Below are 24,379 nucleotides of genomic sequence, written 5' to 3' on the forward strand. Positions count from 1 at the left end.
TAAATGTTCAGGATGGGGAGAGAGGGAGGTTTTGAGCAAGTCTCTTAACTGCCTGGCCCCATCACACCTGAAACAGTGCAACTGTACACTGTTTCCAGATGCTCCCCAGGCACGCCACCAGGTCCTAGGAAGAGTGGTGTGGGCGAGAGGGCAAATGCCCTCTGGAGCCTGTGCCCCTCCCCCAGTCCCCTGCTGGAGCCTGGCATACACATGACCAGGGAGGGTCTGTCTGAGGCTAGGAATGCCTCACCCTCTTGGATCTACCTGTGGAGAGCAGAGTGGCAGCTGGCTCTGGACAGATGTCCAGTCCAAAGGATTCGGGCCCACAAGGGGGACCCTGGACTATTCTAAAGTGGATTTTAATCCATGGGGGTCTCTGGGTTAGAACGTGTGTGTTGAGGTCATCTTAGGGAGGAAACACAGTTTAGTTCTAACAATTACTGAGGGTCAATTCTGAACTATGTGCTTTAGAGACACAAGGAAAAACAAGACACGATCCCCTTACCCTCCAAGAGAGTCCTGTGCAGATGTTTCATTTTAAATTATAATTCTTCCCTTCTAAGCTAATGTAGCAACTCATTTACCTCCTCCTTGTTTTAGATCTAATTTCCTTTACCTTATTTCAATAAGGAAACCAGCAGTGAGTACCAGGACCAGAGCCCTGGCCTGAACTCAAAAGTTCCCTAACCTCCTCTCCCCATGGCTCCAAGGACTCCCACATATGCATCTGGCCCAGAGCTGCTCACCTCCAGCACACTCAAGGCCCAACTTCCCCACTAAGGCTGCCGTGTCACCTTCATCTAACGACATGGAGGGAGTGACAGATAGCTATCCTGTGAGGGGTGAACTGAGCAAACCAAAGACAGGGTGACTTGACTAACCAAATCAGTGATACTCTCACATCTAAAGGAAGAAATCGACAAGAGGGGCAGGCCCACACCACAGCTGGTGCCCAGTGCTGCCCTGGAAGGACTCATCTATGGGTCTTGAACAACTGGAGCCACTAGAGGTGTGCTGTGTGTGGGGAAGGAGAGCACCTCACCATGGCCTGGATAAAGTGCCATGAAATCATTCCCCCCTTTCTCTAACTTCACATTGATCAAGGAACCTGACGGTTAACTGGGGGCCAGGTAATAACGACGATGACACCTTTCTTGACTCACACAATCCGATGAACACAAAACAGAAGGGCTGCTCGGAAGAACAAGCAAATTCCATGACCTGAGAAAAGGGGTTATTCACACTTCCATGGGCTCAGTCCTTTGCTATTTCCACTAAGAAGAGGAAAGAAGTTTTCTGAGATGGTCATAGGTTCTTTCTTCCTAAATTATTAAGCACAAAGTTCTTCCTGGGACATCCATGCTACATTAAACCAAAGTTTCCAGTAAGGTGATTTCTTCTAGAAAGCATGTAAAATAGCCATTTGTTTACTGTAGGAACTGACGTTTGTTCACTGAAATTTGTTCAGACCTTTCTGTCCTTGCTGGGGACTCCCTCCCCACCCCATCTAGTTTTTCCCTTTGCTGGCTGTGCAAGCAAACTAAAAATGGAGTTTCCAGCAGGTTTAACCCAAACACAGCATGCAGTCCAGTTTCTTCTACACTGTCTCTTGGCCTGCACTTCCACCAATCCAATCTTCACATAAAAGCAAAGCAATATTCTCACACTGAAGACGGGATGTTACTTCTGTACTTAAAAGCCTTCCTTAACGATGATGATAACTAACATCTATTGGGCACTCAGTACCCATCAGATGCTTTCTGATGTACTTTAGATACATTGATTGACTAAGTCCTGACAACACCTAATGAAGTGAATATTACCCATATTTTATAGATAAGGGAAGAGAGGCATGAAGTGGTTAAGTAACTTTCATAAGATCATATGGAAAGTGGGAGAAGCAGGGATTGAAACTTGGCAGTCTGACTCTAGGACCCCAATGCTTAGCTATTATGTACCCTGGGGGAAGGGATTTGGGCTTCTACTCCTTTAAAGTCATTTGCTAAACCCTTACTATCTGGTACAAACTTTAAAATATACATTCTTACATTCTCATTTAATTCTCTCAACCACCTACCAGGAACCATTATTACAAATGAGGAAACTGCCCAGCTCAGAAGTCACCTGGCCAGGGAGGCACAGACCCAACAATGGGCCTTGCCAAGGGACCAGGTCTGCCTGGCTGCACAGTCTCTGCTCTTCCCAGGGGTCCACATATCCTCCCTTCCCTGCATGCCCACCCAATGCCCAACACAAGACTGCACACATCAACACCAAAAAAAGTACAGACCGCCTGCAGTCAGGAACTGAGGGAAGTGACCGCAGGAAGCGCAGGTCCTGGGAAGCTGGCTCATTCGGCAACTGTCGAGCAAACCTGTGAAACCTGGATGGGCTTAGAAGTGGCCCGAGGACCCAGCACCAATTCCACACCAGTTACTAGAAGGAAGACCTAGAAGAGAACTACTCACACGTAATGGTAGAGTAAATTAATGCTGGGTGCCTGTCATGAACCAGAAGCCAGGTGAAGTGCTGGCTGGTGAATTCCGTGGTGGCGGGCGCAGTGGCTATGTGTGCAGCGGTGAGGGTGGGGGGATACCTTTCAGAGAGTAAAAGAATCCATTTTCTAGCCACAGGCACGCAGGCAGTGTTAATAAATTCACGTCTGCTGGATGAATGACTATCTGAGAAAACTACATCTACCTTTACAGCCCGGCTGTTTACAGGACATGTGAACTAATTTAACGCGTGCTGGAAAACTACTGGCCGAAGTTCCCACTCTTTCATACAGGTGAACTGGAGCGCACAAAGGCTGGAAATGACTAACAACATTTGAAGGTCCAGAGGAAGTCCGGGGCACCTAACTGCGAACCATCCCCGCGACTCCTCACCCAGATACAGAACAGTCTCCTCTGCGAACCATCGAGAAACAGCCGGCCTCCAGCCCCGTCCCACCTGTTTCTCTGCCCAAGCCTGAGGCCAACTCAGCCAGCTCATAAAGTGCACTCGGCACCGATCTCAGCTCTCCGTGGCTTCGGGCAACTCACTCCGCCTCCAGCTCCTCATCTGGAAAATGGGGAAAACATTAAGAGCGGGCCAGCAGGGCTGCGAAAAGAGCAAAGACCGCCTGGGCAGCAAAGCGCTTAGAGAACCTGAAATGCCGCACAAAGGGAGTCGAGTGTTAGAGGAGAACCAGGCGCAAAATTTGGAAATTAAAGGTCTGGGTGTGGATCTCGGCTTCGGCACTAACAGACCGGCAGAGTCTGAGCAAATCACTTGCCCGCGCAACTCCAGTCGTCCTAACTCTGAGGCCGCGCTGAGACCGTGGGGCAGCGCCCGGCTCCTCAGACGAGGGGCTGCGCCGGAGAGACCCTCCGGGCCGCGGACAGCGCGTCCCCTCCACAACCGCAACTCCGCCCCCCGCGGGGCGCCCCTCGGGCCGCTCCCACAAGCCCCGCATTCCGGCCCCTCCGCCGTCAGCGGTCCCACCGGCCTCCCCCCGGCCCGCCGGAGCGACGGCGCCGGCAGCCAGTGGGCAGCCGGGCGGCCGGGCCCGCGGCGGCGACGGCGACCGGGCCAATGGGGAGCGCGGCTGTGGCAGGGGGCGGGAGCAGACGGCCCTCCGCGTCGCGCCCAGACCGTTCCCTCCTCCGCCCCGAGGCCCGCTAAGACTCGGGCCGTGAACCCCGAAAGGAGAAAAAGCCGCTCACCGCCCCTTCGCCGCAGCCCCTCGCTTCCGGATGAGCTCGTCCAGGGAGATGTCCGCCATCTTGCACCGCCGCGCGAGCCGCGAGCAGCTAATCGTCCCTCAGCCCTCGAGCCCGCCCCTTCGGCCGCTACGGAGCAACTAGCGGCTTCCGGCGTTCGGCTGACGAAATCTCGCGACAGATCAAACCGAGCAAGAACCGGAAGGGGCGGGGCTCTCCCCGTGAGCCTTTGCGACGTCCGCTGCTTATCTGCATACGGCGGGTCGTAGCCCTACCGTTCCCTCTTTCTCCAAACGAGCAAATAAAATGAAAAGCAACAGAAAAGACTTAAATGAGTAAGACAGTCTTCAAAGGAAAGAGGTTCTCGGTTCGACGGTCAACTTTGCCACTCACCGTAGGGCTAATGAGAATGGGATTCATTACCTAGGAAGTAAACGTTAGGAAGAGGTTATGCCTTAAACTTATGAGTAAGGAAAATAACGATTCGGGGTGACGCCCGAATCCTCACTGCTAATGTGAGACGAATTTTTGAGCGGGTAAAGGTTGCCCCTATGGTGACCCGCCTACTTTGCGGGATGCCTGGGAGTTGCGATCTGCCCGTACTCCTTGCATCTAAAAAATAGAATTTAATAATTAACCGAATTGAGTGAAAGTTGAAGACGAACTAAGGAATTATGTGTAGTCACCATTATTGATTAACAGTAGTGGTCAAACTTCGCGCCCCTACCCGGGGTTGTTAACCCGTAAAACGGTTAAGATTGGGTTTAGATAAGAGTCAGTTCTTTGCAGCTTACGAGGTACGTTGACTGGGAGTGCTACCAATTAATTGTTCGGGGGAGACAACGTGCAATACACAAGAGCCTCGTTGTGTGGGTTATAATGCAGTGCTTACGTAACACGGCTCACACTTCTGGGCAGTAGGACGTTTACAACCGAATGTTTTGGCCAGCCTGACCGTTGTCTTCCTAATCTGCACAATGGGGCACATGAACTACGTCGCTGCGAGGGCCAAATGAAGTGTTCCGAATCTGTATTTTTTTTTTTAATTGATGTAATCTCAGTCTCCAGCACTGATCCTGGTGGGAGGTTCAGTATGTCGAACCAGTGAATGAAAAATACAACAGCAGGAAACGGAATTCCTTGGCGATCCAGTGGTGAGGACTGCGCGGTTCTGCTGCAGCGGGCCCGGGGTTAGATCCCTGATCGCGGAAGTAAAACACCCGCATGCAGCGCGGTGTGGCCGAAACACCACCAACAGAAAAACAGAAACATAAAACAAAGACTAAACGTGCAACGCGTTTTAGGCCAGCGCCGAACAAAGATTAAGTGCCCTATGAATCACTGCTGTAAGTACAACGGGTGAGTGGAGTTATGTGTTCTCGACAGAACATCACACCGCAGATGAAAACCTGGCATCAGAAAGAAGGTCCGTGGAGAGACGAGCTGGTGAAGATTGGGCACCGGAGGAGGGAAATCCAGGTCCCCGCCTTCGCAGCCGTGATTGGCTGCTGGCTGGCCCTCCTTTTCTCAGCCGTGAAACAGAACCATTAACTGCTCCCTCCGCGAGGTGCCGGGAAGGAACGCGGAAACCAGGAACCAACCCTTGGCCGGCTGCACAGCGGAGGGCAGGCAGGTGCGCAGGAATAGGAAAGGGCCAGAGGAGCGCGGGAGTTAAGGCCCTTTCGCACCTCCACGCGAAGAAAGCGAAGTGTAAAAATAGCGCTTAAATAATTTCCTTAAACTACCCCAATAGTGGAGTCATGGATGTCATGTAATTCTGTGACTGCCGGATTGCCCTCCTCCAGAAGCGTTTCGGAACTTCGTGGGGTCTTATTTGGGTGTCGGAACGGCAGGGATCCGGTCACGTGGAGGCGGGGACGGGATGGGACGTCCCGCTGGATCTCCCAACGCTCGGGACATTCCCGGGGCGGAGGCGCCGGTTACGATTCTTTGATCCTGGGTTTCGCTCCATTTCTTGTATGAACACGCAGGACTTTTTTCCTGGTGTAAACAAATATGGGATTGCCAGCAACGCACCTGCGCTGTAGCCAAAGGAGCTGGGTCCTGCCTTACTTGGAGACTAACCAACAATTGTGACCCGCCTGGGAAAACCGCACCCCTGTCGGCAGAGCGGGGAAGGCGGGCGGCATTAGAGACTGCGCCAGTGCAGGGACCATGCGTCCATGCAGACTCCTGACGCTTCCGTCTACGGGCCTTGGGGCCACCAGCATTTACATGCTGAAATGTGCATCATTTTATGAAGTCCTTTCCGTTTTTGCTTTTATAATATGTTTGCATTTTTGTTTTTAATATTCATTTATTCGGCTGCGTTGGGTCTTAGTTGTGTTGTGTAGGCTCTTCGTTGTGGCGCTCAGGGCTTCCTCTCCAGTTGTGGAGCGCGGGCTCCAGAGAGCGTGGGGTCAGTAGTTGCACGCAGGCTCTAGAGTGCGTACGGTTAGTTACCCCGCGGCATGTGGGCTCTTAGTTCCCTGACCAGGGATCAAACCTGCGTCCCCTGCATTGGAAGGCAGATTCTTAACCGCTGGACCACCAGGGAAGTCCCCTTTGTGTTGATTTTTTTAAAAATTCTGTATAGGTAGGTGGTATCAGCGGTGACTTCAGGAGCGTAAAGCGGCTGTTATAAATGTTGTTTTTAAATGGTGTCACGTCTGAGAGGGTGGAGAATCACTGCCCTATTCACTCACCCATTTTACAGGTGGGGAGACAGACTTCTAAGAGGGTAGGGACCAGGTCCAATTTACGTCCTTCTTCCCAGCTTCAGCAGACAGCCTCTTGTGGGCTCAGGCAGTGTGCAGCAAGTCTCAACGCTCAGGCCCGTTTTCTTATCCTCCAGACGGGGACAGGCACCAGGAGACCTAATGTGTGTCAAGCGCTCAGCAGAGTCCTCAGCAGACGGTAGGTGTGGAGAAGAGCCATCAGGGCCTGAGAGGCCCAGGCTGAGTCCTTCCCCTGCCCACTGAGGAGTCCCAGCCCTGCTCCAGGATGTGTGAGGGCCAGAGACAGAATGGAAGGTGAGAGATGAAAGGGGAGAGTGGCTCCCTAGCCCCGAGGCCTCCTGTGAACTCCCCCGTCTTCTCCTCTTCCCCACTCCACTCCAGCCACACTGGCCCTCACTGTGTCCCAGGGCCTCCGCACTTGCTGGTCACTCCCGCTGGAGTACCCCTCTAGTCCTGCCTCCCTCTCCAGTCTCACCCTCACTGTCCCCTCAGCCACCTGCCTTCCTTGATCTGTTTCTGAAAGTTTCTTCCACAAGCTTGTTCTAGCCACAAGGCCTTCACACTTGCTGTTCCGCCTCGAACACCTACCCCAGCGGGGCCAGCTCCTTCCCTTCACATCGCAGCACAAAGGTCACCTCCTCAGAGGGAGTTCCTGCTGCCCAACTCTGAGAACAGCCCTCATTCCCACACTGTCCCGTCTTTTTTTGGTTTTTAATTTAATTTTTATTTTTGGTTGCGATGGGTCTTTGTTGCTGCACAGGGACTTTCTCTAGTAGCGGTGAGCGGGGGCTATTCTTCACTGCAGTGCGCAGGCTTCTCATTGTGGTGGCTTCTCTTGTGGAGCACGGGCTCTAGGCACGTGGGCTCAGCAGTTGTGGCTTGCAGACTCTAGAGCGCAGGCTCAGTAGTTGTGGCGCACAGGCTTAGTTGCTCCGAGGCATGTGGGATCTTCCCAGACCAGGCCTTGAACCCGTGTCCCCCGCATTGACAGGTGGATTCTTAATCAGTGTGCCACCAGAGAAGCCCCACACTGTCCCATCTTTAACTTCCATCTTGGCATTTCCCATCACCTGTTACTTGTCTAGTGTCTTTCTTGTGAACACCCCAGGAGCAGGGAAGGGTGTGTCTGGAGCAGCCTTGGCCCTGGCCCTGGCCCTGGAAGAGTGCCTGAATGAATGAAGGCACTCCCTTCCTCACCTGTAGCTTCCCCAGGACAGGGCGACACCTGCCTTGCCTCAGGCCCGACCTCCACCCTGAAAGCCATTCACTGCCCTGAGCCTCAGTCTCTCTGTTGGAAATAGGTGCTACTGACTTCTCTCTACTTCTCTCAGGGCTCCCCAGAGGACAGAGTAAAAAGGAAAACACTGGGGACACACGGGGTTGTCCAAAGTTGGGACTGGGGACACCTTTTAACACGGCTGAGATGATGTGAATAAGGCTGGGTGTAAGGGGAGGATTAAAAGTTGGACCCCCCACTGTCCACACTCCATCTATTCCCAGGAATCTACCCTGAAAGAAGTCATAAGAAAGGAGGGTGAAGGACTGCCCCTGCTGGCGCAATGCCTAAGAATCCGCCTGCCAGTGCAGGGGCCACGGGTTCGAGCCCTGGCCTGGGAGGAGCCCACATGCCGTGGAGCAACTAAGCCCGTGTGCCACGACTACTGAGCCTGCGCTCTGGAGCCCGCGAGCCACAACTACTGAGCCTGCGTGCCACAACTACTGAAGCCTGCGTGCCTAGAGCCTGCGCTCCACGACAAGAGAAGCCACCACAATGAGAAGCCCCCGCACCGCAACGAAGCGTAGCCCCCGCGAGCCACAACTAGAGAAAGCCCGCAAGCAGCAACGAGGACCCAACGCAGCCAAAAATAAAAATAAATTAAAAAAAAAAGGAGGGTGAACATGGCCACTGTTATTTACAAAATCTGCAAACTGGAAACAGCCTAACTGTCCAACAACAGGGATTTGCTACATAAGAAAATCATGATCCGTGTGGGCCTATGGCGAGTTTCTGACCACAGCGGGAAAGCAGAGGCCACACAGTGGATGACGTGGTGTCATCCAAGTTCTAAGTGCTGGCCTCTAGATTCCGGCATTTTTTCCCCTGTGTATACTCCTCTGAACTCTCCCAATTTTTTTTTTTTTTTGGCTGCACCACATTAGCTTGTGGGATCTTAGTTCCCCGACCAGGGCTCAAACCCAGGCCCCCTGCAGCGGAAGCACGGAGTCCTAACCACTAGACTGCCAGGGAAGTCCCCAAGTTTTCTACTATAAACACAAACGTCAGAAATAAATGCCAGGCCTTACACAGCCCCTTCCTCTCCCCCTCCCTCCCCCACAAGGACATAGGTCACAGAGCCTCCAAGAGCTGCAAAAGTGTTCAGATTAGCAAAGTTTTACTTCAACGTTATGTGTGCTCATAAATGACTCTGAAAAGCCGATATGCAAGAGGATGACACGCTGTGGTCTAAAGGCAACGTCGAGGCCACTGAGAATGTCCCTCAGACAAGAGGCTCTGCTCAAAATCTCCCCCACCTGGGGTGAGGGCAGCAGGAGGGGCGTCTGGGACAGAGGGATAAACACATCATCTCAGCTCTCCCATCAGGACTGGCGGCCCGGGACCCCAAGCTGGTCGATCAGAGGTCAACTGCTTGGAGCTCCCAAAGCTGCCCAAACGTTCTGGTGTTTCAGGGAAATGCGAAGGCTCCCGGAGGGCCCGTGTGCCAGATGGAAGGGCCCTTGGTCAGCCCCCTCCTAGTCCAGCCCCAGGGGGAGCCCAACTCCCTGCTGGCCGGGCCTGCTGTGCCCTGGGGTCGGGGCAGCCTCTCACCCCAGCAGCCCCGTCAAGAGGACGTGTTGGTGTTACCTATCACGTAGTGTCAGGTGCCGAGGCCTGGCTGTGGCCCTGAAGCAGGCGGTGGGTAGGGGCCTGGCACCTGCAGCTATGGGCTGCCCATATATTTATGTTTATTTCCAGAGTGTGGTATGCTCTGGGGAGGGTGGGCAGCATGGTGCTGGCAGCCTCGGCCCAGTAGTGTGTGTGTTTTGTGGGGGTGGGGGGGGAGGGGGACATCTCCAGTGAGGCCCAGACAGAAATCTGCCCTAAAGGTGGCCGACAGCGGCCACCTGTAACAGAGCCCTGCTCCCAAAGGGGCCCCTCGGGGGCCAGCCCAGCGGGGTGACCTCCCAGGCACGGGCAGGCCAGGCTGAACCCGGCTGCAGCAGGAGACGTGGGGGAGAGTGGTGTTAACAAACGACAGCAGGAGGGGTGGGTACGGACAGGGCGACAGGGCGCGGTGAGTGTGGGGCGGAGCCAGTGGCCAGGGCCCGCCCATCAGAAGGCGAAGCAGCGCTCCTTGGGGTGGCCCACGCGGTCCAGGTTGGGCAGGCAGGCGTACTGGATCATGGGCGGGGGTCCGCACATCAGCACCAGCGGCTCCTCCTCCGGGGGCGGAAGGTGGTCCCGGATCATCTCCTCGTTCACGAAGCCCTGGCTGTAGTCCCAGGCTGCGGGGTGGGAGACCAGGTGAGCCCGAGTACGGCCGTGTGACCAACTGCCAACTGCCCACCCGCCCAGCACCCTCTCCTCCGTGACGAAGTTCCTGTGCCATGAATTCCTCCCTTCTTTCCACAAACACTGAAGGATGAAGAGGCTGAGCCAAGTAAACCCTCAGCCCGATCCCCTGCCCCCAAGCCTGGCTCACCTGTGCCACAAAGGCAAGCCCATCAACTTTGCCCCACCACGCTTCACAGCGTGCAACGCGTTTCACTGCCGCTGGCCTCTCATGTGGCCCTCAGAACCGCCCTGTGGGCGGACAGGGCAGGGGGTTACTGATCCCGTTTTACAGATGTGGGAACTGAGGCCAAGAGGACCCAGAGTTGAGTTGTCCCAGGTCACACAAAAAGGCATGGACAGGGCTGGGACGTTAGCCCCAGGTCCCAGAGGTCCCCCAGCCAGTGCCAGGCTGGTCAGGGTGACATTTCCTACCCCACCACCCTCCATGCTACCTACTGGCCCTGTGCCCACTGTCTGACTCTTCCCTCTACTGCATGTCGGTCCATGAGGAGCTGTGTCTGGTCCACAGCTGTAGTCTCAGTGCCCAGACAGCCCCACACACAGTAGTTACGCAATAAACAATGAGTAAAGGAATGCGTCCCAAATAAGCAATCGGTGAGCCTGAAAACAGCAAGGCCAGGAGCCAGGCTGAAGCTCCAGATGCAGGACCCTCGTGGCAGCAACAGCTCCTCTAGGTCCTGCCGGCCTCCCTGTCTCGCACACGCACACGTACATGCGCAGTGTGTCTCCAGGTTTCACCTGAGATCCAGAGCCACCTTTTATTCCTACAAGTCACTGCTGGTGCCCGCGGCGAGAACCTGGTGCCCCGAGGCTGGCAGGGCTCTAGTCCCACCCGGGCCCTCAGGACTGACCTGCCAGTAGGGGCTGCTCAGGGAGGGGAACCAGCCAGTTCCAGAAGCACGGTGGGCCCACGGGGACGGCAGGCTGGCAGGGCTCTGCCAGGAGAATGGGGCTCTGACGACTGGGGCCCGAGGAGAGGGGGAGGAGGCGACACCCAGCCCGGCTCCATTCTGGCTCCGATCTACGCCTTGGCTTCCACATCTGCGCTCAGGGCCGTAACTCCCCCATCACGGCAGACAATGCTCTCTGCATCACATCATGTACACTCCATGGGGGGGGTCCCTTGCGAGGGGCCAAGCCAGTCCCAGCTGGTCTTGGGATGAGGAAGAGTCTGCTGTGCTGAGCAATGGGGTATTCTTTACCTCATGGACACTGAGCTGAGTAACTGACCCCATCTCCCTTTTCACTTTGGCTGCTGGGAAGCTCAGAGTGATATACATGGCCACCCACAGCAAGTGTGCATCACAGCCCATGCTTCTGTACAAACCTCATTCCCAATTCCATTCTATGGCCCTGCCCTTGTTTTTCTTTCACTCCCACTTTCCATTTATACCACTCCGACTCACTCTATGAGTCTTTGTAAGGTGCCTAAAATCCCTCTGGAACAAGGCGGGACATAGGTAGGTAGATAACATTTTATTAACAGATCTAAAATTACTTTGAAAAAACCTGCATGGGACTAAACCATATTTGCTAGTGTAATGAATGTACAGGTATGTAAGACACATCTCAATTTCACAAGGACGTTTTTAGATAGTGTATTTTTCTTTACTTGTATACTGAAGGTGACTTTGTAGGGGAAAAAGAGTCAGCTGGCCCCTCTCCCCTGTTCTTTTGCTTAGCTCCACAACTGCCTGCTGGCCTGGTACCATTTTCCTCCTCAGCGTCTACCCTTTTCAGCTTACACCTAATGTTACGGCAATACCCGAACTACTGTCGAACTGTGGTCAGGGTAATAATAAACGTAAGTGTAAAATACCGGGAGACTACCCAACTGTATTTCTCCTTGGTCAGTAACTGGTTACTCTTAAAACTGTCCCCAGGAGGCACTTCGGTATAGGCGTTGCCAGGCGTCACCACCAGAGGGCAGTGTCCACTCCTCCTGCGGCCAGGCCAAGTGCAGGCAACAGGGATAGAGACCCCTGCAAGGACACTCCCATCGTGGCCAATGAGCCTACCTGACCACACTCTAGAACCTGCAACCAGAAGGGAGCTAAACCAGCTTTCATTTCCCCCTTTTGAATGAGACGTGGGTACAAGATAAATATTCCTTTCTTGGGCTTCCCGGGTGATGCAGGGGACACGGGTTCGTGCCCCGGTCCGGGAGGATCCCACATGCCGCGGAGCAGCTGGGCCCGTGAGCCACGGCTGCTGAGCTGGATGGGAGAGGCCACAGCAGTGAGAGGCCCGCGTATCGCAAAAAAAAAAAAAAAAAAAAAAAATTCCTTTCTTTACTGGAAGCTCGGACTCCCAGAACCAGTGCCTCCTGTGCGACCTCCAGTCTCTATGACTCTACTTTGTCTTTTCTGGGTCTCACTTATCACCTGCTACTGTACTTTATAATTTACTAAAAAAACCTGTTTCCTGTTCATCCTCCCCAACTAGAACATCAGCTCGGGCCAGGCTGGTTTCGGGAACACACAGAGTGAGGGGTCTGACCAGGAGGAGACCCACTGAGACACGGGTGGGCCCAGGACGGGGCCCTGGAACAAGACTGTCAGGTCCATGGATCCACCAGGGGCCCAGGATCCGATTTGGTCAACCCAGGAGGGTGGCTCCTCTCTCAGGGATGGACCCTGTTGAGATGGGTACCCCCAGAGCCCGCCTGCTCATTTCTGGGGAAAGCAGAGGGTGGCCTGTTCCCCACACTGCCGTGGTTGGGTCCCAGGGGACCGGGTGGCTGTGTGAGGAGAAGGAGGCAAAGCAAGGGCAGTGTGGCAGCAAGCTGGTGCCCACGTGGGTGCTTTGAAAATGTCCAGTTTCTAATATTTAAAAATTTCCCATGAAAGTGCAGGCCCCCAGCTTCCCCTGAAACATGGGGAGGCTGGCCTCCAGGGCGGTACTCCTGCACAGCAGGGCTGCCCGCAGCTGGGAGGGGGCTGCCCCTCTGCACAGGCAGATGCTCTCCAATTCGTCACAGTCCCCACCACTCCCTATAGTCTCCTAACCCTGAAGCCAAACATCACTGGTGTTATCTACCAAGAAGCCTCAGCTGCTGCTTTTCTTACAACAGAGAAGTTGTTAAGATATTTTTTGTAACCACATCTACCGAAGGAGGAGAATGGAGTACAGTTTAGCTCCCAGAGGGCAACCTTGTTTCAGGTTTTAGGGGCAGCCCTCATTCACCTCCTCCTATGTGACCTTGGCAAACAGCTTAAACACCTGGATAAGTAGAACGAAGGTAACTGTACATCAGCCCAGCCCACACTCCAGGGCTGACGATGAGAGAGAAAATGGGTGTAAAGTGCCTTACAGGGTTTGCACTGCAACGTGTAAACACTCACCCTCACCCCAGCACTGGCCCTGGAGACCTGCCCCACAGTGAGCCCCGGCCCAAGGGGAGAACGCCGGCCTTGTTTGTCCAGCTGAGAGCAGGGCAGGCCGGGGAAGGTCTGGGGCTCTGGAGGAGGCGGGTGTGAATTCAAGCCCTAGCTCTGGGGTTTTCCCACTGTGTGCTGTGGGGCACTTGCGTTCCCTCTCTAATCCCTCTTTCCTCATCACCTTCCTCTCACAGGGCCACAGTGAGCACCAAAGGAGACCATGCAAGCAGAAGCCTCCACAACGGCAGAGGGCTCCGCCAGGTGAGCGTGGGCCGGCACCTCCACCCAGCCCACCCGCCTGGGCGCTCTCACCTTCAGGGGCTTTGTCCACTGTGTACCAGAGCTTGAAGCGCGCAGAATGTTCGTTCCTCAGTTCCTCCAGCTCGGGCCGCAGCAGGATGTCCTTCTCAGTCTGCAGGGGGACAGGACCCAGCGGTCAGGAGGGACAGCGACAGGGACTGCCTTTGGAGACCCTCGTCATCCCGCCCACCCATGGGCCGCACGCTTGGCAAAGCTTCCAAGGAAAGTCCAAGTCTTTCTATGTTCTGGCATCTCAGCTTGTACGTCCACAGTCTAGGAAATACAGATACTACTTCCCCAGATCACACCTGTCCCTCCGCAGCCTTGCCCACGCCAATCCCTCTGCTTGGCCTGCAGCTCCCCACTTTCCATCCCCACTGATTTCATTTAGCCAGCCCCACATGGCCCTGTAGAGTTCAGCTTGTCACCTCCTCCAGGAAGCCTTCTCAGACCCCCAGGGAGCATCAGCAATCTGCTCCTGAAACAGCCCCTCTTTCCATTCCTAACCACAGACTTTGCCCTGTATGTCTGCAGGTCACTCACAGACGGACAGGGCTCCTCAAGCCAGTGGCTGGCGAGACTGATCTCATAAGACTGTTGTGAAACTGGGGGCCAAAGAGCTCTGTCGATCAGAAAAGGTCACTGGCTCACAAACCTCTGCTGAGCCCCAGGCTGGGTGAGGGAGACTACGGGAGAGGCGTGGAGATTGTTCTGAGCAACCTCTTTTCCTCTTTTTTTTTTTTTTTAAACATCTTTATTGGAGTATTAATTGCTTTACAATGGTGTGTTAGTTTCTGCTTTATAACAAAGTGAATCAGTTATACATATACATATATCCCCATATCTCCTCCCTCTTGCGTCTCTGAGCATCCTCTCTATGAACAATGCCTCTCTGACCACCCTCACTGCCCTGTTCCTGAGGATAAACTCGAGGGAGTGGAGTTCAGTGTAGAAAATCCCACATGGTTAGGGCGTTCAACACAGTAGCTGCTTTACAGTCCCCAGGCAGGTTACACCAAGGCGCACCAGCAGCGTGCCCAGGAGCATCCATCTCCCTACACCTCTGCCAGCACTGGGTAATGATCCTTTAAGCTTTGGCAATCAGATTAATGGAAAGTAAAGCTCATGTTTTATTTTTTATTATTAATAAGTAAGTTTGTCACCGGTCTAGTAATATCTTATTAGTTTGTAAAAACTTTTTATATGAAGGATATTAATTTTCATTGGTGATGCATTATATGTCTCATCCCCAGTTACTTATCTTTCTACCTTATTTATAGTTTGTGTTTTTCCCCAGGGGAGCTTTTCATTTTTAAGCAGATGGTTCCAACAATCTTCTCTTTGACGGGCTCTCCCTGGTGTCTTGCTTAGACTGACCATCCTTGTTCACTCATTCATCAATACTTCCTGTAAAAATGCTCACCTTCTACTTTTTTTTTTTTTTTTAAGAAAAGGGCATATGTTGAACTCATACTTTATTTATTTTTTAATTAATTAATTTATTTATGGCTGTGTTGGGTCTTCGTTTCTGTGCGAGGGCTTTCTCCAGTTGTGGCAAGCGGGGGCCACTCTTCATCGCGGTGCGCGGGCCTCTCATTATCGCGGCCTGTCTTGTTGCGGAGCACAGGCTCCAGACGCGCAGGCTCAGTAGTTGTGGCTCATGGGCCTAGTTGCTCCGCGGCATGTGGGATCTTCCCAGACCAGGGCTCGAACCCGTCTCCCCTGCATTGGCAGGCAGATTCTCAACCACTGCGCCACCAGGGAAGCCCTCACCTTCTACTCTTAAAGCTTCAATTTTTTACATGTGTATCTTTAACCTAAACTTCATTTTTGTACAAGGTAAGGTAGGGATCTACATCGTTTTTTCCAAGTGCATAGCAACTAACTCAACACTCCTTTTCCTTTCTCTTTTTACGTTTGGTATGTCACCTGCATCAGATACAAAGTCTCTCCTACACTTGGGTCTGTTTCTAGGCCAGGGCTGTTCAACGCAGTTTTCTACAATGATGGGAACGTTCTACAATAGATCTGTGTTATCCAACAGGGTAACCACTGGCCACATGTGGCTATGAAACCGATGAAATGTGGCTAGTGAGACTGGGAAAGCGAGTTTTTAACTTCGTTCAATCTTAACTAATTTCAGTGTGACTAGCCACATGCTCCGGCATGTCCCAGCACAGTCTAGATTTCCTGTCGTGCTATCCAGAAGTGCAGTTAAGTCCAGTAAGCCCAGGTCTCACGTGTGGCTCCAGATGCATACGCGCAGGCCCAGTGCCAGGCAGATGCCCACGTGTGGCTCCAGATGCTATTTTTATCACTGACACTTTTCAGTATGTTTTAATATCCAGTGCGCTAAGTTCTTCCTTGTCACTCTTCTTTTTCAAAACTTTCTTGGCTGTGCATGTGTACTTTGTCTTCCAGGCCATACTGCATCATTTTGTCATGTTAAAGGGGAGAAAATATCCCCACTGGGACTTCGAGTATTACTTTATGAAGAACTGACACCTTCGGAATATCTGTCTCCCTGTCCAAGAAGCAGGGCACCCCGCTGTTTATTAACACTCCCTAATGCCCTTCTGAAAAGTCGTGCTTCCCTTAGGCTGGGGGCAGAGCCCCGGCCTCCCCTGGACTCAGGATGCCGTCCTCAACCTGCCTCCCCACCAGCCTCCACTCCCATCACTAGGTCACTCCAGGAAGAATGCACACGTCTGCAACGTTAAACGCTCCTATCCAAGGCCATCTCAACCCTCACAACCGTCCCAAGAGGTGGGTCCCCCGTTACCCTACATTACGGATGGGCAAATGGAGGGGCTGTGGCCCCCGTCCAAGCCAAGCACAGAGGTCACTGAGGACGGGGGAGGGAGGGGCAACGACTCAACTGGAGCAAAGCAGCAGTCCCCACAGTGTGGCCTGCAGACCCCTGGGGTCCCCGAGACCCTTCAGAGGGACCTTGAGGTCAGAACGATTTTCATATGATACTTAGTTGCATTCTTCACTCTCCTCCCTCACGGCTTCCAGAGGCTACAGGACTTGTGACACTGCACTGACTAAAGTGCAGAGAGAGATACAGAATCCACCGCCCCTGCTAACGGGCACAAAGATGCCCGTCCAGGCGACAGAGGGCTGACGGCCTCCACAGAGACTGCCCCAGCACTACCAAGCTGAACGCTGCCCACCCTCTCAACCCCACCAGCCAGCTTGGAATTTCTGGCTGCTTCCACCCACCCCTAGTCAAGGCCACCTCAGTTGGCCTCAGAGCAGTTTTCTGCAGCTGTGTGGGACCTCAGCCCGGGGACCTCAGCCCGGCCCCCCCGCCTCCAGGCTCGATGTCCTCACAGATGACACGGAGTGGAGCCTGGGCCAGATGGACCCAGGGGCAAACTGACCTGAACCACATCTGAGAGGCGCAGGGGGCCTGGGCACGGCCCCCACACAGGCAGGGGGTGCCCCGTCTTAGCTTCCCCCCAAAAGGGGCATCACTGTAAGATCCACGTATTCCGTCACGAAACACTGAACCTAGAAAGACCCTTGTGACGACCTTGCTTCATCATCTCATTCCACAGTGAGGGAGCAAAGCCCAGAAAGGGAGAGTGACTTGTCCAAGGCCACACAGCAGGCCGGGGCGGGCAGGCAGCGGGTGTGGGGAGGAGGACATGCATTCAGGAGCCGGGGAGCCCAGGTCCAAACCCTGTCCCAACTCCCCCAGCTCAGGGACCTCGCGCAGGTGGGACCTTGGCACGTCATCTGTGAAAACGGCCCTTCGGGCTCCTCCCACTTCACTGGTGGGTTCCAAACTCTGTGTGCGGTGAAGGGAACCCTGAGGTTCCAAGGAAGCAGCCAGAGGAGCTGTGGGTGCTCCAGGTGCCTCACCCCTCCACCAAAGCAGCCCCACTCGGGTGAGACGCTCTGAGCTCCGCACTGAAAAGCCTGACCCCACCAGCCCCTGTGAGGGCTGCTGTGCACAGAACGTTCAGAGCACCCCTCACATTTCAGCCTCCCTGAGCATCTCCGCAAAGCTGTGCAGACCCCTGAGCAGTGCCTGCTGGGCCTCGCCCCCTCTCAGCAGGAGTCGGGTTTGTAGACCTCAGGCCCACCCACTGACCTGGTTGGCAAAGAGCAGATGGCACACGGTCTGATCATCCGGGTCCTTCATGATGGCACGGATCACCTGCAGCATTGGGGTGATTCCTGCAACACAGCCACCCCCCACACACCGCGTGAGCGCCTGCTGCATACGCGCAGGCCCAGTGCCAGGCAGATGCCCAGAGCTGCCAGGACAACTGGGTCTGGGTCCCTGACCTTGGGAAGCTCCCAGTCACTTGTAATCTGTGCCACATCCCACACCCTGGCCCTGAACCACGACATCCGCCCGCTAGGGACTCAGTGAGGGGCTCCTGGTCCACATACCCGTTCCTCCTGCAATCATGCCCACAGACTTCACCGTTGTGATGACAGGGCTGGATTTCTTGTCCGGACGGATGGCAAACGTTCCTGGGGAGAGGAGAAGGGGTGAGGCCCAGCTCTCAGACATGCTGTGCCTCGGGGTCGGAAGGGCTGGAGAAGCTGCCCCCACCTCAGGGGTTCGGGCGCGGCGGTCACCACAGCCCCCAGACAGTCAGGGTGAGGGGGATGGGAAGGCGGCACCGGGACCAGCTCAAACGCAAAGAGGAGCTCGAGGACGAGTTCCTCACTGTGCATGGCTGGGGAGCAGGGAGGCTGGAGAATCAGGGGCGTCCCAGCTCAGCCCTACCCCTTGTTTGTTCTCAGCCAAGCAAAGCTGGTCTGTGGGCCGCATCTGGCCCCCAGAGGCAGCTGGTCTGCAACCCCTGTGCCGGCCACCTTGATTCCTAACAGCCAGGGAAACGGAGGCCCCAGAGAGGAGATGGCTTGTCCTGCGAGTCACCCATCCAGACAGCAGCAGAGTCGGGACCTGCACCCAGCATCCACCGCCCCCACTGGGTCCTCGGGGAGTCCAACCCGGATCACCTTTGCCCTGGTAGACCAGCAGCCCATTTGGGCCTCGGAACTCAATGGTGTCTCCAATCTTCATGCTTTCCAGGTACTGGGACATCTTCCCTCCAGCGGGAAACTTGGGGTGGGTGTCTTTGAAGTAAACCTGCAAGACACCCACAGTCCTCAGCTCCCCGTTCCCAGGGCTGCCGGGGTGAGCTCTGGGCCACAGTGGGAAGACGCTCTTCTGGGGTCTTCTGCGGCCGTGTGTGGCCTTCTCACACGATGCCCCTTCCACCCATCAAAACTTACCCGCCTGTGTCCCGTCCCCCGCAGTGGTCTGCCCTCCCCAAAACATCCCCTTGGAGGGCAAAGCATCAGCCTGGTGTCCAAGGCAGCGACCCGAGGGCCTGCTGCATGATGTTCTGCCAGGAAGCATCTGTGACCACCCCCGCCCCCTCCCCCGGCAGGAGATCCCCATGGCTGTCAGCTCAGCAAAGGCTCTGGGAAGCCGGCTCACCAGGCCCTCCTGGTGGATGTTCAATTCTTTCCACTTCGTGCTGCCATAAAAACATCACTCTTGGAACCATTTCCTTCCTTGTGCCTTTTGGGATTTCAGCTTTGGAAAAAGGGATGTGCTACAACGCTCGTACAGAGAGATGGGCAGACAGGGGAGGAGCTCCAGGGCTGGGATGGCTGCATCACGGGGCATTTCTGCTGGGCTTTGAAGGGCAAGCAGGAGTGATGAGCAGAGAAGGGGGAGAGGCAGTGGGGGAGGGACAGCGTGGGCAAAGGCCAGGATGTCTAATAGGGCTTGGGGCCTCGGGGGTGGGGTGGGGAGAAGAGCTTGCGGCTACAGCACAGGGGATGTGTCTGTGTGTCTGGGGTGCGGGGCAGGGAGAGTGGAGGGAGAGTGGGCAGAGCCCACTGTGTGCCAGGCTGGGGGCCTGACCTTTAGCCAGGGCCAAGGGGGCCAGTGAGGTCTCCAAGCCAGGAAGGGCCTGGTCCTGGTGAGTATTCCATCTCTACTTGAATCCCCCCAACACCTCCTCCACATCTGGCTCGAGAGACTTCAGCAAGAACAGATGCTTGAACTCTCACCACCTTCCATTTCGTTCCGGACAAAGCCCCAGACTACCAGGGCCTCCAAGGATCTGCCTGGCCCTGCTGACCTCTCCCTTTTCGGTCCCTCAAGTCCTCAAGCCTCCTCCTAACCTCAGGGTCTTTGAACCTGGAAGGTCCTTTTCCTCCGTCTCCACCTGGCTGCCGCCTCCTCAGCCGCCAGACCTTGCCTCACTGTTGCCTGCTCAGGGGGGCAGCTCTCATCACCCCACCCCCGCCCCAGCTCTGGTGCCCATTCTAGGTGCTCTTGTGCTTGTCCCCTGAACAAACACTGACCTCTGTGTGACCACCTGTTCAGTGTCCATTCTCCAGCCAAAGACAAGATACCGAGGCCAGTGGGCCTGGGCACCCAGCACAGGGTCTAAATGACACCAAGCGAAGAGGAGATCCAGGCCAGAGCCAGGACTGACAGGCCCAGCTCCCTTCCTGCCCTCACAGACACAGCGCCCAGCCCAGGACCCTGTAAGACCCAGGGCTGAAGCTGAGGCCCAGCGGGGGGTCTCTGCTCCTGTCCCCCCACCCAAGGGTCCAGTGAGGGGGCCCTGGGGCCTGCACAGTGGAGTTGAGAGAGCAAGCCTGATCCCCGGGGGTGCTGAGCCAGGGCGGCCATGGAGGTTTGGGCCTTGACTAGGGAGGGTCTCTAACATCCAGCCCACCGGTCTGGGCTGGTTCACACTTTTGGGTGGGTGTGTGATCAGAGAACATGGATCACTGCTGGAAAGTTTGTGTTTCTAATTTCCATAAAAATGTACCGGGCTCTAGTTGTCATTTCTCCTTCTGTTCAGCATCTTGTTTTTTAAGATCCTTGCTGGTTGTTCTACGTCTCTCTGGTCTTGTTGCTTCTAATGGCTACATCTTCCCACAGCGCACACCCAGCCCCCGACCGGCGATGGATCCCAGAAAGGCCCTCACCCCGGCTCCCGGACACGGTCCCATGAGCTCCTCATACTGCACCCCCAGCGGGCCCATGGGATGCTTCCCAGGGGAAGAGCAGGTGCCCAGCTCACTGGGCTTCGCCAGTCCGAGAGCAGGAAGGTGAGCCCTCCACGGGCTGGTGGGCCTGCCTGGTTCCTCTTCTGCAGGTGCTCAGCCTGAGCCCGGCCCCTGCCCTCTGCCGACACCCCAAAGCTTGGCTTGTGCTAAGAACTATGATCTGCTATTCACTGGGAAACCAGGCACAGCGAGCACAGGGCCTTCAGAGATCAGACTGTGGGCCTTGGCTGCGAGGTGGTCACGCCGGCGCCAAGCAGCTGTGGCCCCAAGACCTCACCTTGATGACCAGGTCCACAAAGCCCTTGTCGTCATCGCTGGAGACGGGCGTGTAGGGCCGAATGACTAGGTTCCCATCGATTCGAGCCGAGAGGTAGATGTGCTGGCCTGCAGGACAGCAGGGGTGAGTGTGGGCTGACTACCCCTGCAGGGCCCCCTGGGTCTTGTCAGCCCACTTCGCTGCACCCCGTCCAGCATTCAAAGCCTAGCCTGACCTCGGCTCCCACTGCTCCCTTTGCCACCCCCAGGGACTCCCATCATGTCCCATCTCTTTGCCTTTGCTCGTGCTCGTGCCACTGCCGGGGACACTGAAGCAACTGGCCTCTTATCCTGACACTCACCCCTGAAGGCCCAGGGTGGCTGTCACCTCCTCCCTGAAGCCTTCCCTGCACTAACTGAAATGCAAAGTCCCCACCTCTCTGTCCCAGCACCGGCTCCACGTGTGCTGGGTTGGGGCCGCACTCACCGACGGGGAGGCCCAGGATGTGCTGGGGTGACGGCAGAGCAAAGCGGAATCGGCGGGTATCATGGCTGATGACCTGCAACGAAGCGTGAGCTGCTGGATGGCACCCAGGGCAGAGCGGCCCCCAGACTCAGTGCCCACCCCTCCCCAGCACCGGAGTGTCATTGAGAGAAGTGACACTGACATATGGACATACAACCTGCACACGCGTGTGCAAGGGCACAGAGGTCAGGTACACACTGGGTGTGCCTCTGCTCTCACTGGCCCAGAGGAGGGCACTGACCCACCCAGGGCCACAGGGCAAGGTGGTCGGAGCAGGGAGTGAGCTCAAGATCCCAAAGGGAGGGACTTCCCTGGTGGCGCAGTGGTTAAGAATCCACCTGCCGATGCAGGGGACACAGGTTCGAGGCCTGGTCCGGGAAGATCCCACATGCCGTGGAGCAACTAAGCCTGTGCGCCTCAACTACTGAGCCTGCGCTCTAGAGCCCATGAGCCACAACTACTGAGCCCTCGTGCCACAACTACTGAAGCCTGCACGCCTAGAGCCTGTGCTTTAAAAAAAAAAAGATCCCAAAGGGAGGCTGCCAGACAGCCCAGAAAATTCCAGGGACAGGAGGAAAGGATCCACCTCCGCCACAGCTTGAGAAGTGTCCTGGGGTGGCAGAAACAGCTCAGGGACTGGGCCAGCAGTGGGGCAGAGCTGAGACAAGGCCCCATGTGCCCAGGCCTGGGACTCAAGAGAGGGGCTCTAGAAGCCACTACACTAAAAGCTGCCCCCCGCCCCGAGAAGCGGGACAGCATGACCGTGGCTGGGCTGCAGAGGGCAGGAGGCATGGCAGCCTTGCTGCCCAGGAGGTCACTGGGGCTGGCCATGGCCAAGACAGGGTGTGCACCCAGGGTGTGGTCAATGGGTGAAGGCCATTCCCCCTCCAGGGTGGGGCAGAGGCTGCTTAAGAGTGAGGCGGGGCTGAGGAAGGAGCCCAGTCTTGACTGGGGCCAGGGAGGCAAGCAGGTGTCAGCAGGTGTCAGAGCTGGGAACCGAACCCAGTGCCCGGACTCCGACCTGGGCTCCGGAAGGCCCCTGTGAGGTCTCCCCTGCACCAGGTGCAGCAGGATGGTGGGTGTCGAGGGGCCGTCCGGAAGGCAGGCAGCTAGCTGTCCAGCACATGTTCACGCCCACACGAGGCAAGGTCCAGTGATGGAGAGTGTTACCACCCGGAGGGGAGACGCCAGACCTCTCCCAAGGGACAGAGCGTCACTGTAAGCTCCACTGAAGCGTGTGAGCAGCAGGTGGCCTGGGTCTCAGGAGAGACGGCGCCCAGCCACCACTTAGGACGCAGTGCTTGTTGGCGGCCGGTGGGCCTCTCCGCCCCACAGTCCGGGCCTGAAGCTGCAAACGGAGCCCCAGGGCCTCCCGCAAGTGGATCCCAGGATTATCAACTGGTCCTGGTGCTCAAGGTCAGAAACCCACGTGCCAGATGTTTTTGGAGGAAGAACAGAAATGAGAGAAAGACACTGGTGATTGCTAGCCCAGCACAGCAAAAGTCATGAGGCTGACGTGTGTGAGGGCTCGGCACGGTGCTGGCCGTGATGACCCGAGCAGTAGACTCGCAGAGCTGTGGGCAACCTTGCTGATCACCTGGTCCAGTCCCGTTCAGAGAGGGGAAGGGCCGACAGCCGGGACCCCTCCCTGGACCAAGGCAAAAGTATCAAGAGCAGGCCCACCTGCTGGCCCACCACTAGGCTACAATGGGGGAGGGGAACTGCTAGCACGTGTGCCTCCTGATCAATCAAAGGGGCCTGGAGGGTCCACCGTGTGACATCCTGTGACAAAATACCAGACAGTCGTCAAAAATAATGAATCAGGGCTTCCCCGGTGGCGCAGTGGTTGAGAGTCCGCCTGCCGATGCAGGGGATGCGGGTTCGTGCCCGGTCCGGGAGGATCCCACATGCCGCGGAGCGGCTGGGCCCGTGAGCCATGGCCGCTGAGCCTGCGCGTCCGGAGCCTGTGCTCCACAACGGGAGAGGCCACAACAGTGAGAGGCCCGCGTACCGCAAAAAAAAAAAAAATTAAAAAATTAAAAAATTAAAAAATAATGAATCAGCTTTGGGTTAGACATGTAAAGGTGTCCATATTGTACAGCTGGGTAAAAACTCAGGTTATTAAAAAAGAGAAACTAAGTATACACACACCTGAACCTCCACACATCATGTACACAGGAATGTACTACCAGAAGGGCTCACGGTGACCCGTGAAGGGGACCCTCTGCAAAGGGGTTATGGGGGAGGGGAACGTTCACACCTCATGAACAGAGCACATATAAACATGTGCTTTTATTTTATAAAAGTAAAATTTTTATAGTGAGCACATATAAATCATACATTACTTTGGGAATTAAAAAACAACAACAAAGAAAAAGAACTTTATAAAAGGAAAAGCTTTTAAAACATTGTTATTTCATTTTAGTGAGAAAAAATTGTGTATAAGATATATTGAGAGGATAAGTGTGGTCTCATCTGGGAAGCAGTAATTTTTTTTCTTTTTCTTTTCTTTTTGCCTCTCTCTGGTTTTCAACTTCTATGAAATCCTGGTACAAGTACAGTCACAGGAGCCCCAGCTCTCATGGGGAGCCCGGGTGCAGACTAGAGCCCAGGACTCAGGCTTCCGGCAAGTGACTGACTTTCTCTGCCCCATGACTCAGTTTTCCCTGTCACACCCCTCCTGAGGCAGCTGTGGTGGCCAGAAATAGCACATGGGAGGGGCTCTGATGAGAGAGAGTAAGGAGGGAAACAGCCTTACAGGGTGGGCAGCTGGGCAAAGGAGGGAGAGGATGGTTTTAAATCAGGATCAGAGGTCTGAAAAGGAAAAGCATCAAGTG

At 55.3% G+C, this 24,379-nt stretch overlaps 2 protein-coding genes, 1 long non-coding RNA gene and 1 other non-coding gene across 5 annotated transcripts in view; 2 read left to right on the top strand and 2 right to left on the bottom strand.

The window, feature by feature from the left end:
* Nucleotides 1-3,838, bottom strand: part of POLDIP3 (DNA polymerase delta interacting protein 3) — a 22,877-nt gene extending 19,039 nt beyond the window's left edge. For both annotated transcript variants that reach the window (XM_089921407.1, XM_022596715.2), the window contains exon 1: nucleotides 3,708-3,838. In XM_089921407.1, coding sequence (XP_089777533.1) covers nucleotides 3,708-3,766 — 59 coding nt within the window. In that variant the 5' untranslated portion in view covers nucleotides 3,767-3,838. The remainder of the gene's footprint in view (nucleotides 1-3,707) is intronic.
* Nucleotides 2,923-15,140, top strand: LOC111186279 (uncharacterized). Its single transcript, XR_016395068.1, has 2 exons — nucleotides 2,923-6,736; nucleotides 7,943-15,140. It is a non-coding gene; the product is annotated as an uncharacterized LOC111186279 (long non-coding RNA).
* Nucleotides 4,155-4,304, top strand: LOC115802374 (U12 minor spliceosomal RNA). Its single transcript, XR_004022844.2, has one exon. It is a non-coding gene; the product is annotated as a U12 minor spliceosomal RNA (small nuclear RNA).
* Nucleotides 8,819-24,379, bottom strand: part of CYB5R3 (cytochrome b5 reductase 3) — a 25,320-nt gene continuing 9,759 nt past the window's right edge. The window contains exons 3-9 of the mRNA XM_022596713.3: nucleotides 21,504-21,576; nucleotides 21,039-21,145; nucleotides 18,683-18,812; nucleotides 18,104-18,187; nucleotides 17,799-17,884; nucleotides 13,709-13,808; nucleotides 8,819-9,946 (exon numbers count right to left, since the gene is read on the bottom strand). Of these exons, the coding sequence (XP_022452421.1) occupies nucleotides 9,774-9,946; nucleotides 13,709-13,808; nucleotides 17,799-17,884; nucleotides 18,104-18,187; nucleotides 18,683-18,812; nucleotides 21,039-21,145; nucleotides 21,504-21,576 (753 nt within the window). The 3' untranslated portion in view covers nucleotides 8,819-9,773. The remainder of the gene's footprint in view (nucleotides 9,947-13,708; nucleotides 13,809-17,798; nucleotides 17,885-18,103; nucleotides 18,188-18,682; nucleotides 18,813-21,038; nucleotides 21,146-21,503; nucleotides 21,577-24,379) is intronic.

Source organism: Delphinapterus leucas, chromosome 11 (assembly GCF_059928025.1).
Source record: "Delphinapterus leucas isolate spDelLeu-1000000601 "Yukka" chromosome 11, BTC_Dleu_Yukka2, whole genome shotgun sequence".
Classification (NCBI taxonomy): Eukaryota; Metazoa; Chordata; class Mammalia; order Artiodactyla; family Monodontidae; genus Delphinapterus; species Delphinapterus leucas.